Below are 17933 nucleotides of genomic sequence, written 5' to 3' on the forward strand. Positions count from 1 at the left end.
TGTTATTTTGTTCCTAAGTGCAGTGTATTTGCAGTATTAGTCTCAGTAGAGGATGAAGTGATAGTTTGATAGAATAAAATCAGTCCTATCAAATTCTAGCCTGAAGGGGACAGCTGTTAAATATTTATTAATAATATGTCAACTGAAACTCAACAAATTTACGGTTTTATTGTGCATCCTTCTCCTAACACTGTGGCTTTCCCAGATGATTGTGGTGTAGTGTAGTGCAGTCCATATTGCAGGCAGGGGCAATGAATTGTCAGAGCTGAAATCAGAACAGCTGGTACTGCTCTGAACCTCCTGCTGGGAAAATGCAAGCCAGTTTCCTTGCTCAGCAGTCACGTGTAAGGTTTTGTTCTCTTCTTGCAGATGCTGGACATCCCACGAGTGCTGGATATGTTGAGGCAGCAGAGAATGATGATGGTGCAGACTCTTTCGCAGTACACTTTCGTCTATGGAGTTCTCATTCAGTTTCTCAAAAGTTCTAGACTTATCTAACCCCTGCCACTTCCTAAGAGACTCTGCAAGAGTTTACAGAAAGAAAATGGGAGTTGTCCAGACCTGCTCTCACTGGTGTTTTCCTCATTTGATGAATCACAGAGTTACCATTTAGGGCTGCCATGGGACTGTTAAATGCAAGTCAGCGTAACAGGCTCTACACAGCAGGATCTTCGCTGGACTGAATTCTTCCCACCTTCAGCCACAGTCACATTAAGGAATGATTTTGCTTGTCCTGGTCTGTAGTAGTTGCACATGTTCTTTAGAGTGGTGTTATGCTGAGCAAAATAAGTATCTTATGGAATGGAGGTATATCATACAATTTTACTGACATTATGTTTTGAAACATAGTTGTTGACTGTGCAAAAGTTAAAATCTGTAGGTGCACATGGGGTCAGAAATCTGCTCCCTGTGAATGTTAAGGTCTTATGCAGTTTGATTCTGCTTTCAATTTTATATATAGAACAATTCATCTATATTTTTTAAAATGAACATTTGGTTTCCTCTGGCATACTTAGCAAAATTAGCAGTTCTTAGATATTTTAAGCTATTGCCTTAAGAACAGTTATTTTTATATTTGGAATTTTTAAATTAAAAAGAAAATGAACCACCACAACAGAAGACTTTTTAAACATAACAATATTTTCAGAGGAGAAGACTGACAATGTTTGAACCAACTTTTCAAAAATCATGCGGAAAGTCCTAGGGAAGTTGTTGATAGTTATTTGTAGTGCCATGTAATAGAACAGACAAGTGAAAGATAATGGTAACTGTTGATAACTTTCATTTGAGAGGAGGAATGTTTACCTGCAATGGGCAGGGGAAAAATATTTTGAGTATCTGTGAGGTTATTGGAAACAAATGGATGAGAGAAAGTACATATTCAGTATTATTCATCTATTTAGAGGACAATTTGATTTTACTGGCTGAAATCAAAGTGGATGCAAATGTTTTAAGCACTTTTTTTGCTCTGTTATTTATGTAGCTAAATATAGATACTATAATCATGCATTGTTTCATTTGGTAATATACCATTACTAACCTGTTATTTTAAGAAGAGCTTTTTAAGTTGATGAAGTGAGAAAACCAAAATGGGAGTAGGAAGGTGCAGAGTGGTGAAGTGGAAATTATTGTATGAAGTGTAACGGAGGAGGTGTGGCAGCTATGATTGCTGGTTTACACAGTGCAGAGATGACCTTAAAAAAATGTTAATGTTCCCAGCCAAGAAAGCCAGTAAAGCACTGGAAGTTTCTGTAGAATCCTCCAGATTATTTTGTTAGTGCTAGAGCAAATTTTGCTAATGCTGTGCAGCATTGCAATGAGGGACATTTGAGAAATTGCAGAAAAAGAGCTCTTAGAGGAAGCACTGGAGATGGGGGTAATTTAGTAGCTGTTTAAGTGGCTGAGTCAGTGGCTGTGGCATGGACCTGAAGTAGGCAGGTACAGCCTACTGTAGTTTCTGTTTTGTCCCATGGGGCTGGTCAAATGATGATATCCCTAAATAATCCTCTGTGATTTTCAGTGGAGACAGCGTGGTTTTAGCTGCCTTTCAAAGTGTTTTGAGATGCTAAGTTAAAAATCCTTATTCCAAATTGAGCTATAGTTTTTAGATATCTGGTTTAATTAAAAAAAAAAACAAACAACTTATAGTAGACCACTATGCAGACATGGTTAAGTGTACATTTCCCTTGATACTTGCTTAGTGAAATGAAATGAAAAGTCAGGTTTATTAGTGCTGAAATTGTTATTTTTCTGAGCTCAAACAAGGATTTGGAAGCTATTAAGGCCCCTTCAAAACAATGGTTGTGTCCCAAAACATGAATTAAGAATTATAAATTGGTTGCCTCAATTTCCTTTGTAACAAGCTGCTTCCATGAAGTTAAACATGTGGTCCAAATGACATTGAGATAATATGTCATTTTATACCAAATATATTACTTTTAGATACACAATATGATCTGGTGCTTTCAGGTCTGCTTAGAAGCAGTCTGTTATTTGTCCTCTCAGTATAAGTCAGATTGAATATTTTGGGTTAGGGAAAAGCAATGTTGTTCTTATATAAAATTCTAGGAATTATTGATTGCCAAACATAAAACTGGAAGTCAGAGTAAACCAATTGCTGAAGAGTTTCTTCATACATAAACCTTGCAAACATACAAATCTGACATATCTATGTTGACAGAAGTATTGAAAGAAGCAAACATACTTAGCTATTTTTATCATGCTCGGTTTTAAAAACATTGTTAATTTTTGCCACAGTTCACTTCTATCTGCAGAAATGTTATTGAATGGGAGGGCAGGCTCTAAAATGTAGCTTATACCTTTTCAATTTCTTAACTTTGCACTGTGATCTTCGTCACCTGATAGATGCAGTTGTAATCACATGATGGACAACCAGAAGCTGTTTCTGAGACAGAACATCAGCTGCGAGGCATTAAAAGGAACAGTAATAACAAGCAATTGAATCCAGTATTTGTGGGATTATCTGAGGTGGGTGAGGAAATGTGTGTCTTTTGGCTTGTTTTTCTGTTTAGCTAAAAGAAGTTGTGTTCACTTTTAGATATGGTTGTGCTCAAATCTGGTAGTCACAGTCTTGTTTTTTTCAGTGTATCAGTGCTACCTCCTCCCCTTCAGCTTCCAGTTCTATCCATCAGCAGTCTGTTTTTGCAGTAATAGACTTGACCTTATTAGACTCGACTTTATGTGGCTTTTTCTACTGAACACTGTAGGATTGTTTTTGTTTTTAAGCAATGGCTCCAAGTGGGCATTGAAAATGAGCAGTTTCTCTTCTAGATACCAAATGAAATTAAACTTCACAACCTTCTTAAAAAAATATTTTTAAACCATTGTTTAGATTTGCAGTTAACTTAAAAAAGACAATTCAGTTTTTAGCCCTTTTGTTCTGAGCCTTGAAAAGGGATGCATTTTTACATGTAGTTGTGCCGGGTACTTAATGAAGTTTTGGATATTATAACAATATCCACTGTCCAAATCCAGTCACAGTGTGAGTCAAAGGTGGATTTATTTGTCAAAAAACTTAAAATTTCTCTAAAAGCCTGTCCAATTTTGCCAAATGTGTATCTATTTTTATGGGGATGAAATCAAATGATTATGCAAGATTTGAACAGAGTTTGTCTAGTAAGAAAAGTTGCATGAAGAATTTTTGCAGCAAATGGCAAAGATGATGCTGATCTCTTGGGATGTCAGAGCTCTCAGGGACAAATAAAGGTGCTATATACTGTCAAGAGACAGATTTGGTGGTCTGTTGTTGAGTAGGTAGAAGATACTTTCTAGGATCAAATTATATGAAGAGACAGGAGACGAACATACAAACTGTAGTAAGGACATCTGCATATTTGGTTTCTTTCTTGGTTGCTCTGATATGAGATTTTTTGGCCAGTGAATCTTGGTGGTCTTGGGCTAAAACCTCTTCTCTAAGAAGCCAAGTCAGAGCCCTGTCCATTACAAGATGTCACTGACTTAGCTGGGTTAGCTTTAGGCTACAGGTTCCTCCTGGCCCTCTTTGGTGAGGCAGGAGCTCTCAAGTGCACAGGGGAGTTTTGCACAGCCTCTGCAGCCTGCACAGCAGTGCTCTCCTTTCCTGCTGTCCCCCAGGAAGGGCAGGAAAGGTTTTATGCCTTAGTATTTCACTCATTGGAATGCCTTTCACACAAGGTGCAGGGTGCTACGGTTTATACGTAGAAATACATTTAATTCAAAGCAGGTGACCAAGGCACTGTTCTTGTATTTCTATGGATGAAAAGTTGCTCTAAGTTAAAACCAACATTTAGGAAAAAAAAAGTAAAATACAGTAATAACAAATAGAAGTAAAATAAATTTTCACTAAAGTGGAAAAGATTCTTGACATTTTACCTTTGACTTCTCTTGTAATCCTGTGTGTCTCTTTTTGAAGTGGGCAACACTTGGAGCAATTTTCTTCAAAATGGTTCCTTTAAATTTAACAAGTAATACTGAGGCTGCTTCTCCAGCTGCTTCTACATATTTTGTGTTGGAGCAGCTGTTAAAGTTGAGTGGCTCATAGATTTTGATGGCTTCTGGACCAAACTTGGAAACTGCAGGATTGTTTATCATAGCTGTGTAATGAAACCTCAGTTTTAATATCAATAGCATTACTAAATCCCTGGTATTTAAAATCAGTGAACCCATTTCAGTAGTTCAAATTATCAATTTAAAAGAATCAGTGCCACAGTTGCGAAGAACTCAGTGCTTAAGTGTTTAGGGTTGGGGTTTTTTCTGATAGTGCAAAGTCATGAAAAACCAGAGTCCAGCCCTGCAAGATGCAAAATTCCTGCAGTTCTTCATGATACTGTAGGAATTAAAATGGGCTTACTGCCAGTGAAAGCTTGAGCCCTAGAAACATGAATACGCATGTCTGCTTTAAATTTAAATACAGATTCCAAGAATTAACCAAAAGAATGCAGCAGGAATGTGCATACAGGAAAGTACAGCATTCAAAGGAAAAGTAGATGAGAGTTCAAAAGAAATTCTCTTGTAAAAGTACAACATTTTGGACCTAGAGAGTGAGGATTTGAGGAGTGGCAGAAGGCCCTTGGAGGAGGATTTGGAATGTTCTGTATCCAAAGTAGGGCTGCTAGCAGGGTTTGAGTCATATGGTATGTTTTTCATGGCATGGTAGGGTAAGTGAATGTAGTCATAGGTGTTATTTTTACTGGCTTTTTAAAATGTGATTTTTTAAACTCCAAATACTTTTTCAGAGGCTCTGTTATTTTTACATATCTTCCTTTCCAAATGTGTTGAATGCAATCTGTCAGCTTAATTTCTGTTTACTTATTAAAGGTCAGATTTTTCAAACTACAGTCTCTGGTTTTACAGATACAAAATGCAGGGGGAATAGGCATACTTGCAATTTTGCAGTGATAATTTCTAATAGATGCAGGTGAGATGATTCAAAAGTCTGTGTTTTGAATGAAGCCAGGAGTTTACAGTTGGTGCGAGTTGCTCCAAGTTAAGGCTGGACTAGCAATGAGACTCTTGAAATGTGGAATTTACCATGGACTTAGGAGTGCTGTTGCAGTGCAACATTTGCAACACAGTGACATTAAAACAGTGTAACACTTGTGCTAAGGTAAGGGAAAAAAATCTTAAACTGCTGTTGCAAACGTGCCTGTGAGAAGAGAAGTTAAAAAAAAAAAAAAATCTTAGTGCGATCTTGCCTGGGACCAGCTAACTTGGTGTACTCTGTTGGCATTGCACGCTACTTTAAGGTCTAACTGGGCTGAATAAAAAGGATTTGTTAACTTCAGTGAGCATTTCAAAAAACTGTTGCTAAATAGCCTCTGGTTCTATTCTTTGCTATTTTCCACATCATGCTGTGTTCAGTGAAGAATAACCTCCAGTGTGTTTGTTTTGTTGAAGTCTATTCTTCAGCTTTACTTAGGGAATGAAGATAGAAATCAAATGTAAAGAATCTAATGAACAGAGTTTACAACAGATCCAGCCTGTGGCAAATCAAAGAGCAAAACTGCAGATACTGTAATGTTCTTTTGGTTCAGATATGCAGCAATAAAAACTACCAAATTATTAATTTTATGAGCAGTTTCAGAAGGTGCCTTACTTTCATAAAGGGAATTAAATGCTGTTTTTCCATTTGGAAATATTTAGATAAAATTAGGAGACTTTCTTTTAATATACTTTAAAGACATTGAAAATGCCATTAATTTTTAGAACAGTAGGAAATTTAATGGAGAAAACCCCTGTAAAATCCTCCAGTCTGTCACCTTGCTAATGCTGGATAATTCTGACAGACAAGGTGTGTGTACTCTTTACAAAGATACTTGCTTAAGTTGCTTTGAAAGACCCAACTTATCTGTCCTCTTTGTGGTTTTTCTGGGGGCACTTGGATGGAAATTTAAGAGGCTTTACCTGGCAAATTAGCAAGTATGTACACTCCTGCACACTGCTGAAATCTCTTCATTCATAAAAGCAAATGAACGTTTGAAATCCTATCAACAGTTTTGTAGGATCGAATCCTCAGTGTCAGAGGAACACAGGATCTGGCTCCATTTCTTCAGTTTTCACTTGAGCCAGTATGCAAGGACTTAAATGGGACTTTGTTTAAAAGTAGCAAAGATGAAGTATTATTTTCTAGTACTAAGCTAGTGGTTAACATGTCTATTTTTTGCTGTCTTGCCACCAATACTGTAAAAATGTATAATCAAACCAGCTTTAATTCTTGTAAAACTGAAATTGGTTTGTAAAACAATGTATAAATTGTGTTTCATAGACAGAAAAGCTTGTATTACTGAATGTAATATATGTGAAATGAATATATTATAGTCTATTTTTGCCATGGAAATAAATATTTGAAGCAATTATGAGGTTTTTATAGTTCCATTATTAAAGGAAAAATCCAAGAATTTACTGTTCATGTGTAGTCCTAAGCTGGGACTTTGCTTTCAGTTCACAAAGGTGTGATCCCTCTTCTAATGTTCTACAAGTACTGGGTATAAAATTTGTGCTGCCAGGTACTAGTAGGTGTCATCTTTGTGGCAGGAAAGTCTTGTGCCTGCTGTTCTGTCATATTTTTTCACAATGTTTTGCATTTTGTAAAGTTGTTTTTGGTACTGAACTTCCAGTTTTCCTCTCCTAACATGTAAGTGTAGGAGGAATTAAAACTTTTGAAATTTGGAGAACCATTTCCAAAAGCATGTGAGAGAAGAAACAGTTGATTATATGCTTACTATGATTGGAGCTGCTGCCAACAACAAGCACTGAAGTGATTTTCATTCTAGAATTGGCATTGAGTTAAAAAGGGAGGTGCTGCAGCAGCTTGCTCTACACACCTGGTACAGCATGAGGCTTTGTGAGGTGAATGGAAGAACTGCACACTGGACATTGTAGTTTCACACTGGACTAGTGCATTTCCCTTGTCTTTGCTTTGTCAAGAGCATTATCCCCTAGCTACATCTGAAACAATCAGGCTTTTAACTAAATTTTGTCTTCTAGGTGCACTCAGTTTGCGGGCATTAATCAGCTTAAGGTAAGACAGTTACAAACCATAGATACATCTGTACTTGTCAGAGCAGTTCCCAAGTCCTGGAGAATGTCCTGTGCGATGCTCATTGTAAGCAAAGCTCTTTTATTAGACATGGATACAAAGTCAGAAGAGGAAAATGGGACTTCCTGGGACTTGAGGCTCATGGTGAAGCATTCAGCAGTTTTGATCACACTTACTATTTATACTGATTTTAGACCTCTGGCAAAGGTATCTTCAGAAACCTAAATTTCCTCTAAATCCAGATGGTTTTAAACTGCAGTTGTTATGTTCCAGCCACTGTAAAATCCCCATTAGAGACTTCTGGTAGCCAGAGTTGGTTGACAGGACATGGCTTGATGCTTGGCACATCTGGCCAGAAGCTTTCTTGGGCAAGAGCTCCAGGACTTGGTACATGAGAAATGTACGGGAGTTGATGAGAGAAGTTCCCAGCTCAACCAGAACAACAATAGGAATCCAAATGACAGGTATCAGATGTAGCAGCTTTGATGCACTGCAAAAAAGCTCAGTCAATCCAAAATAAGGAGCATTGCTGAGTGTATGCACTCCCTGCAGTCAGAGCAAATTTGTCTCCAGTGCCATGGTGTTAGGAGGACTGCCATGGTGAGTTTAGCATTTTCAGTGCATATATGCCATCAAGCCTGTTTTCAGGAGAAAAGTTCAGCCTTATCCCTCTGCACAGTGCTAGTGTTTAAATAATGACAAATAAGCAGAACTGAGAGTAATGGACATTCTGGAAATGCTTCACAAATACTAGAGGTTGAATTTCCTGATATTTGGGAAGGTAACTGGCTACGGGCTGGCCCAGCCTACCACTCACCTGCCCCTCAGCTTTGTTACTAGAGCGTGCCTGAGACTGCAGCAGTGTTTTGTGGCAGGGCTGTGCTCTCACCTGCCAGCTCCTTCCTCAGGTAAAGGGAGGAACAGGGAGCTGGCTGGGGAGATGTGCCCAAGAATCCTTTGGGGAGATCAGATAGCACCATAAAGTGAATTGAACAGAGACTCTGAGATATTCAAATAGTGAGGAGGACCATGGAGAAAACACACCCTATGGAAAGTCATAGCAAGGGCCTTTAAAGACTGATGCTTAGGCTGAAGCTCCCTGTATAAGGCTAAAAGCTGTCAGGGTGGGATGGGAGTAGCCATTATGCAAGCTTGTGTCTGGGGAAGGAAAAACCAAGAGCTTCAGGAGCTCTTCTACCTTTCTCTTACAATTCATTGTTGTCTTAGATAGTTGTGCCCAGCTTTCAAACCTGTGCTATCTGTATAATCTCTGGTTTCACTTGTGTCAAACATTGGGAAAAAGCATGGTGCCAAATGCCTCTGAGCTGAATTTCTGATTGGAGAGGCTACATCTCTGAGGTCCTGCAAGGAATTCTCAGGCTGACAGGAGAGCTGATGGCCTTTAACACGTTGCTTCACTTCTTTGGCATGTGAGCATGCTTATGAGTGAGAGAAATGGACACTGGGAAGAGCTGGGGTCACCTCATAGTTGTGTTACTCATCTGGAGCCAGTCTCTGGCTGCTGTGAGATGTCAGGTATGCTGCAGCCCTCACACAGATACTGTAAGGGGAGTCCTACAGGCTTGCTGAATTCTTGGGATAACTACAGAGAGCTCTGCACCTCGTGCTACAGATCACGCTGCCTGTCCTCTACGAGAATGGGACAGCACAGCTCTGTTGCCTGCCAGCCTGAGGCTCTGTTGGAGTTTCTCAGGTTTCAGAGGCCTCCCTACTCCATTTATGTAGCCTTTCCTTGCCCTTCTCAAGGTCCGATTTCATTCCCCCAATGTGGGAATGAAATGCTGGAAGCATTGCAGGGGAACCTGTGTATGCTGAAGCCTGTGATATACAAGAGCAGCAAGGGCATGGCAGCAGCCTGTGTTGGTGCCCTGTGGGATGTCTGGCATTCCTCCAGCCTAAAATGTGGTGTCGGGTTGAGAGCCTACGCTTTTTGCAGGCCAGTGTCATGGCTTCAAAGATGAATGCAAGTGAAGTTTTGTGTGTTGTCACCTGGCTGTCAGGCACACCTCCTGGCCTTTGCTGTCAGCTAGAATTAGGTTAGTGGGTGAGCTAAAAGGTACCATTAGGAACCCAGCTATTCTGGAGACTTTCTAGAGAGAACATAAAGTCCCACACACTTCATCCTTGGTTTTGGTACTCTTCACTTGAATTAACAAATTTTGTTTCTACTCCTCAATTGCCTGGCACGCTGGAGTCATCCTAGGCTTTCTTTAAGGTGGCTGAAATGGTGATGAGCTATGGGTGGGTGTTCTACAGCTCGGATGATTTGTTGAGCCAGTGGCAACTGCTGATTCTTCTTTTCCCTTCCCAGTGATGCTTTATCCCTGTGACATGCTCAACTTCCGCTGGCCCACGACCTGCTACAGGTTTTGAAACTGGATCCTTTGACTGGCTGTGACCCATGCTGGGGCAGTGGCTGCAGATTAATTTACTGCTCACCTGTTTGCTATCTCTTGCTTTACTACTGGAATACAAACTGAAGGTGGTTGTTTCTGAATGAAGCCTATTTCACTAAAGGAAACAGGGAGACTAGACTGCTTGTGTCTGGTTTGGTTGTTTTGGAGAGTGAGAAATGATTTTTGTTAAAACTGCTGGTTGCTGTTCTGTTCCTTGTAATCTGTGTATGTACCAGGTGTCAGCTCTTGAGAACAGCAGGTTAAGTGAAGTGCCAGAATAAAACTGGGAAATGCCAGAGAAAAAATTATGGCTTTGGAGACATCACTCAGCTGCAGTGCCCTGCACTTGCTTACATACACTCCTGTCTTGGGTGGTCAAAAATTAAAGTGGGATACTGGACTTTTCAACAGCTTTGTAAAATAGACCTTGAGTTCCAATTTTGTATTTTTTTTCCCTTTGCATAAATTTTTAGGTCTCAAATACAAGCACTGTGATAAAAAAGGTGGTATCATGCTTTAGGTATATATAGGTATACACACAAAGGTAAAATACAGGTAAAGGTAAAAAAGTGGCACCTAAATTTCTACTCTGCACCTGTGCTCTAGCCAGTAACGGGTCTCACTTTAAAAGACTTAAAACTTAAGTTGTAAGTTGTACTGGAATCAGTAACAACTTCCCTTTTGCCAGTCCCTTCTTCCTGTACTCTCTTTAACATTCATTTTCCATTGGTATTTCTACTTAGTCCAGGCTGTGGCTTGGGGCTCTCCCAGGTACTCAGACACAAAACAATAGTCATACACTAAAGGGCATTATTAGAACATCTTGTTGGTTAGAAATTGTGCTGTCACTACAATGGAACAGCCTGCCTTAGGGCGACAAATGAAACTCCTGGGCCTAATTTTTATGCTGATGTTCTAGTTCTCTTGCTCATAAATGTTGCACAAAATATTACTGAGGAAACAAGTAGCCCTTTTTTTTCCCATTGTCCAGTGGAGCCATTTGTACTTGAATAGTGAAATGCTGTCAGTTGAGCTGCATCATTCTTACAACTACTCTTGCATAGCTATAAATGATAAAGTGTATAGAAATGCAGAGAAACAAAATTGTGAAGTCATTCTGCAGCTAAGCCTAAATGAAAACTCTGTAGGAGCTTTAGACACTGGGTGAATCAAGGATAAAAGGATGGCTTGAAGCTGCTTTTTTTCTGGTCAACCCTAAGACATGTAAGCACCTTTTTCCTTTGATCCCATTAATCTTTACTTCAAATGACCAAAAGCCCCACTTTGCTTTGTAAATAAACAGAATTCTACCTTTGAAAAAAAGAGCAGTGATGACAAAACTGTAGCTTTAAAGGTAAGAGGTCATTTTGGTAGAGCAAAGTAACACTAGCAGGCTTTTGTCTATTTGAAAAGAACATTGATGTTATGATGTATGTACTCATGGCCCACATGAATCTGGGGAAAAAAAAAAAAAAGTTTTTACATTGCAGATCACTGCTTCTCACTGCTCCTAAGTTTGTTACATCTGAAGGCTTCAGATATGTAGTGGTGTGCGACTGCCTTGTTCTGCTACTGCTTTTGCCAAGGCTTGAGTGCAACACAAAGTAAAATGTGTGAGAGAAAAAAATTTAAACCAAACCAACTAAAACCCTCAGAAAAAATCCCCAAGCCTTGCAGTGTTGATTAATCTTATCACTGGTGTGGGTCAAGCTTCCATATCAAGATCTTTAAAAAAACTTATGTTTTAAGCACCACCTTAAAAGTAAATGTGAATAGAAGAGAGACAGTCTTAAATCCAAGGCAGCCTGAATTTGCTCTTGGATCTGCAGATAAACTGATTTTATATAGATAACATTTATCTAGAATGATTTTTCCCTACTATCTGATAGGAGTGCCTCTACAATGAGAAAAAACAGTTCTTTGGACTGGACTGATTGCTCCAGTTTCTGATACTGGGGTGTGTAATTCTCTGGTTCTTTACCAGACATTTCACTGTGGATCCAATAAACATTCACACTTACCATTTAGGCAGACAGGTGCTTTCTTTGTGAAAGATCTGTTTTAATCAATTTATTTCCTCTTAAATTGCATCTACTCAGAAAAAAATGATGTTGAGACAGTTCGTCAACAGGAAATATGGTCAAGAAACTTTCTATTTATTTTTGCATTACTTGTATTACAGGAAATAAGTATGCCATTACTAATGCCTTTCTGTGAAGTTCACTGCTGTGGTGTGAACAGTATTTACTACATTATTTTTTCATTTACAGAATTTGAAGGTGAAATTCTTATTAATCCTTAATCAGACTCATGTTCACAAGAAGCTGAAGTTTGCTGAGTGACATTTTTTACAATGTACAAGTCACAAGTGTAGAGATTGGTAGGGAAAAAAACCCTAAATTCTAATTATTGACCAAGAATGGAGAACTTGGAATGGAGGGCCCCAAGAGTGGGTGAAGTCCTGTCTGAGAAGCAAAGAGGCTTTATACTTGTATGCATCAAGCCATGCTCTTTAGTTTTCAAACCAGTCCCAGTGTGTCAGAATTCTTCATAAAGTAGAAACAAGTTTCCTAGGGCATCCCTTCGAATAGAGGGAGAGCTTCCTGGAGGATTGGAGAAGGTCTGTGATCACTTGTGACTGAGGACAAACCTCCCTGCACTGTACCGACTCAGCACTGTGGTCACATCTTTTCAACAAGACAGCTCTGGTGGGGGGGTGAAGAAGTCCTCTCATTTTCTCACCTGCAGTGAGCCAGAGCACTCATGCTGCAGGCCAGACTTACAAGGCAGCCAACTAAGTATGGCAGATGAAAGGCTGGTGCCCATCTGCCCAGCCCCATGTACCTGGCTAAAATAAACTCTGGTTTTCTGTCATTGTCAACAAGTGCAATTTATTATTATGGACAAGGTACCCAGGAAAGTGGGAACTGTGTTCCGCACTGCAGTTCTATGACTGTGCCAAACATGTTTTTCTCTGACTAGCTTCCTCTAGCTGTTTTTTGACATTTCCTTTTTGTCTTATGAAGTTTATGCCTCATAAGTGAAGCAGTGGTCTGTGTCTATTGGAGCTCCTTTAAGCTGCAATGGGTCATCTGGCTGACGGAGTCACAAACCTTGGTTGATGCTCACAAGGCACAGGGGAGGCAGGTGGTGGCAGTTGCTATGTAAGAACTGGTACAATTTGGGCTCGTCCTTGGAGGAAGAAGGTTAGAAACTGACCCTAGGAGATATAAAGGACAGGTTTTATCCAGGTTCCTAAGACTACTCCTAGTTCCTCACCCACAGCAAGACAATGCAACTTGCCAGCATTTCCTAATAACCTGTTAAGCTCATTCTGCAACAATGGGAATGTCAGGCAATAACTGTACACTGATTCATCAATGACATTTGGGTTAATTCTGTGCAATGCATGTACTAACTTCAATTTAAACTTAAACCAGAAAATACACCACCTTTTCTCCATTTGCTGTACAAGGTGCCTGATGTGTCCTCTTCTACACAGTCCTAGTCATCAAACAGTAAGCAATTCAATCCTTTTCCAAAACCAAAGCTTGATGCAGAATGCTATGCCATGGCTGTCATCAGTGCAAAGAATTGAACTTAGCAGTCTCATTCAGTTGAGAACTGAAAATAAAAAACTGCAATCGTTAATCTACATAGATCTGTAAAAATTTGGATTTTCTTCTTATGAAATAGTTTGATTTTTCATTTGTGGGCTTCTGTGAGCACTACATGGCAGAACTGTTTGTCCATTCTGGAAGAGGATATTGTTTGATGTTGAGTTTATGTTAAGCTGTTGAATTCTTGCAGACTAAACATCTCAGATCTTTATAGCAGGACCACAGCTGCGCTATCAATCAATTTATTTAAATCAATAAATATTTCATAACTTATTATTACAGCCCTAAAAATATAAATCTGGTTTTAATATTCTTAAGGTTTTTTTGAGTTATACAACTGTGGGCAAAATACACAAAATTCTTCTGATACCTGACTTTATCCTTTAAGGTCTAACTTACACAGAGATTAATGCCCAGTTAATAGTATCCTGCTACAGAGATCTTAGCAGTATTTAAACAGAAATAACTGAAATAAACTGAACAATTTACTACTGCTTGACAAATGGCAGTTCACCACAGAAGGAGCTCTATTCCTGTTTAACAGGTAAGCTTTGGTTACAGTTACAGTTACGTGAAATGTGAAGGGCCTCTGCAAAGTCTTCCCCAAGTTCATTAAGTTCCTCATTGACTTCCAAATCACTGTCCCAAGCAGCCAAATTTAAAGCTGCCTCACAGGTGGGTGAAGTGTCTGAGTGTTCTAATTCCTCACCACAGAAATCAGACTCTGTCCCAGCACCCATAATTTCTATGGTATCTTCTGAGAAGTCCTCCTTGCGCCGTGTCTCCCTTGACCTTCTGCTCCGTGACAGGGATTCACATATGTTTGGTTTCTTTAACAAGTCCACGGACTCAAGGAATTCTTCATTTTTTGTAGCTTTCCTCAGCTTGTGACCTTTACTGGTACGCTCAGGCTTTTCTGTTGTATCAAACTCCTGCAGATCCAGTGGGCCCGAGGCTTCCTGACCTGCATAGATTATCTCTGTCACGCTGTCCTCGCTGCAGCCAAGGTCTGATTTCAGCATATCCAACATCTGGCGCATTTTGCCCTAAGGAGTGAAGGAGGAAAAGGGTGACACTTCTCCAGCCCCATGGCACCTGGGCACTGCTCAGACTCAGGGCTTAACTCTTGACAGAAGGAAGAGGAGGCTGCTTGCAGTCAATTGACTAAATTAAACATTGAGTGTCACCAAACTGAACTGACTGTTGTCCAGTCTTTGTCACTGTACCTGTGACTCCCAATCTGCCATGATCCATGAGTGAGCAGATCTCATTTTTGGAGAGAGAGGGGCTCCCCACTGAGTATTCTGGTTACCTTTACCCTCCAATATACCTGTGCATTTGCCCTGCTCTTTGGAAATGTCACCTAAGTCATATGCAGAGACCACTGTAAGGGCAGCACATACCTCATCAAGGCGGTCCTTATTCTCTTCTATATGACACTCAAACAGTTTATCCAGAACCCTATAAATAAAAAATCAAATTATTTCACAGGAGGAAAAACAACTTTTACCAGATGCACATAATCTAATGACAGTAGTTTTTTATTTCCATTTCTTAGGTGAATGGCACCTCTAAGAAGGGCCCTAGTGGAAAAAAAAATTACTGTAAAGGGCCAGAGGTAGACTGCTCTCAAAATTTCTTGGAGATTATTTTTACCTGGTGTATTTAGTATTCTTATTGACAGCCTTGACATATGAAGAAGAAAATAAGAGCACATAGAATACCAAAACTAGCTGGGAACCTTATCAACCCAAAGCAAGATAAAAATATTATGAAATTAGACTGCCTTGAATGCAGAATTTCAAAAATGGGTTAAGATTCTGTATACATATTTTATATATTTATAAAAATACTGCAATTTTTTTTTCATAAATTGAGAGTTCTTCGTTAGAAAGAACCAGTATCATATTGAAAGCAGCTGGTGAACTTTTGTCTGCAAGAGAATGTAACCCTTGCAACCCATGTTGAAGACTGAATTCATACTGGAACAGGAAGAACAGAAGGGGACAAAGGACCTGTTGTGTTAAAGGTTAGTAACTCAGTTTATTTAGCAAAACAGATGTTGCAGACTAAAATGAGTTCTTAGTCTTTTTCCACCTAGGGTTCCAGGGTCAGGTTTTAACAGAAGCTTTTATGTCATGGTACACAGGAGCAGATCAAAGTCAATGACCCTAAAGTATTTCCTACTTCTCCTTTCATACATAAAGCAAAAATGAAGAGGAAACAAAACAAAAGCAAGGGCTAACTGTGTATATGTGTGTATAAAGAAATTATTACTAATCACTACTTCTCTTACTTATGGAGTCCATGGGTTTCTGACATAGCAAAATTTCATTTCAAAACTGTAAACAACTGTAACCTACCTGTTAGAAAATAAGCCAAGTCTAAGAATTTCATTTGTAACATCTTCAATGAAAGTTAAATACAACAGCTCCTCTTCTCTGCAGGGAGAATAGAAACCCCAATGTTAAATGCTTTACCACAGAAACACATACGACATATTTTAGTAGGTTTAATCACCTTCACTGGAAAGGCCATTAAGAAGATTTTATAGTTTTTGTATCAGCAGTTATGTTTCATAAAAGGTAAGGCTATCATGACAAGCTAAGCCTTTTGTTCAATCTGGATAATAAAAAACTGCAAAATATGAGACTGTTATAAAGGTGGTCATGATGCTTTGTCTTTATGCTAACTTTCTGTGGTGGTATAAATTAGCACAGAGATCCCAAGCAAGGGAATCAGTGAATCTTGGCAAGTGTTCAGAACCTTCATTGCACTCAAGAAAGGGGAGCTAACTGGGAAGAAAGTGTACAATTGCAGTTTGATGCTCTGGGTATAAGCTTCCAAAGGAGCTTCTAGAGAATCTGACTGCAGCTGAAAATTGCGGGTCCTAAATGGAAGCTTAGAAGGATTTAACTGTTTATTTGGCAGCATCCACTCATTTAAACATATCTCCTTGATGGATAAAATCTTAGTGTGAGATATGACTTTCACCTCTTATCTCTATTTTAGTACCTCTAAATGAGTTGTTGATGCCAATTACTCTAAATTGGACACTCAAAAAGTCTGGAGTTCTGCTTGAATGACAACAGGAAAGAAAACCCCAAAAGAAAATATTTCAGTGCTGTTTCTCCTTCATAGCATCTTTCTAAGTCTTCCAAAGCATCCAGTCAAACTCTACTGAGTCATTCTCCAGTCTTAATAAACAGAAAATTAAAAAAATGGAATACATCTTGCATGATTTTCACTACATAAAATTTGTTATTGTGCTTAAAGATTGTAATTTTGGTTCCCTCTATAGTCAAAAAAGTTACCTACAGCTGGTATTTGAGACCTTTATTATAAGCCTTAAGTTAGGTAAATACAAGCCTGTCCTAAAGCACAAAGCACAAAATGACTTTCCCAAGGCCACTTGGTGAAGCTTTAGTAGTGTTTCTGAATATAACTCAAAACTCTTCTAATTTTCATCAAATGTCAGAATGGTAAGAATGCCTTTCAATTTGGTGCTTAATTTGCCAATATTTGTTTCAGAGATTACAGACCTGAAAAGAAATGGAAACAAACTAGGCACTGTACAATCTTCTGAAGTTAAAATGAATTTTATTTTTTGATTCACATAAAGTATTTTATTTTTTAAGTTCATCAGTTTTGAGGAAAGCCTTCTAGTTTCATGTTGTAAATGAGAAGAAAAATGGTTTAAAAGCCTACTTACTCATCATTGATAGTTCTCTTTGGTGAAGACTTCTGAGGACACCATGATGTCTCTCTAATCAGATAATCAGAGGGCAAGAAAAAGAATAACATTCTAAACTCTAGTTTGATGTTGTAAATGAGAATAAAAATGGTTTAAAAGCCTACTTACTCATCACTGATAGTTCTCTTTGGTGAAGACTTCTGAAGACACCATGATATCTCTCTAATGAGAAAATCAGAGGGCAAGAAAAAGAATAACATTCTAAACTCTAGTTTGATGTTGTAAATGAGAAGAAAAATGGTTTAAAAGCCTACTTACTCATCACTGATAGTTCTCTTTGGTGAAGACTTCTGAAGACACCATGATGTCTCTCTAATCAGAAAATCCAAGGGCAAGAAAAACAATAACGTTCTAAACCCTTTTTATACTACCTTACATGCAATTTTCTTCTGGAGCCATGGAGTGCCATTATATGATTTCCTTTCACAAAAAACCCCACCATAACACCCCTAAACCCTGCTTCAGTAGCAAAATCCCCTGCTGGCACCGAAACCTGAAAGACTGCTGTTCAAGAGTATTACACCACCTCACTTGAAGCAGTGCTCAGAAGACCTTGGTGCTACTTCAGATGCTATTCAATCTCTGTTATCTGTAAGAATGCTTTT

General features: G+C 38.9%; 2 protein-coding genes across 6 annotated transcripts in view; one reads left to right on the plus strand and one right to left on the minus strand.

Moving 5' to 3' along the window:
* PTPN21 (protein tyrosine phosphatase non-receptor type 21) overlaps nt 1–6851 on the plus strand; it is a 43998-nt gene extending 37147 nt beyond the window's left edge. For all 3 annotated transcript variants that reach the window (XM_021540962.3, XM_021540963.3, XM_021540964.3), the window contains one exon: nt 370–6851. In XM_021540962.3, the coding sequence (XP_021396637.2) occupies nt 370–498 (129 nt within the window). In that variant the 3' untranslated portion in view covers nt 499–6851. The remainder of the gene's footprint in view (nt 1–369) is intronic.
* Nucleotides 6852–12089: 5238 nt separating this feature from the next.
* Nucleotides 12090–17933, minus strand: part of SPATA7 (spermatogenesis associated 7) — a 34567-nt gene continuing 28723 nt past the window's right edge. Inside the window, exons 9-14 of one of the 3 annotated variants that reach the window (XM_077783996.1) lie at nt 17587–17640; nt 17437–17490; nt 17287–17340; nt 15938–16015; nt 14978–15035; nt 12090–14620 (exon numbers count right to left, since the gene is read on the minus strand). In XM_077783996.1, coding sequence (XP_077640122.1) covers nt 14102–14620; nt 14978–15035; nt 15938–16015; nt 17287–17340; nt 17437–17490; nt 17587–17640 — 817 coding nt within the window. In that variant the 3' untranslated portion in view covers nt 12090–14101. The remainder of the gene's footprint in view (nt 14621–14977; nt 15036–15937; nt 16016–17286; nt 17341–17436; nt 17491–17586; nt 17641–17933) is intronic. The other 2 variants (XM_031504927.2, XM_077783997.1) reach the window with 2 other exon arrangements.

The sequence above is a fragment of the Lonchura striata genome, chromosome 6, assembly GCF_046129695.1.
Source record: "Lonchura striata isolate bLonStr1 chromosome 6, bLonStr1.mat, whole genome shotgun sequence".
NCBI classification, from domain to species: domain Eukaryota; kingdom Metazoa; phylum Chordata; class Aves; order Passeriformes; family Estrildidae; genus Lonchura; species Lonchura striata.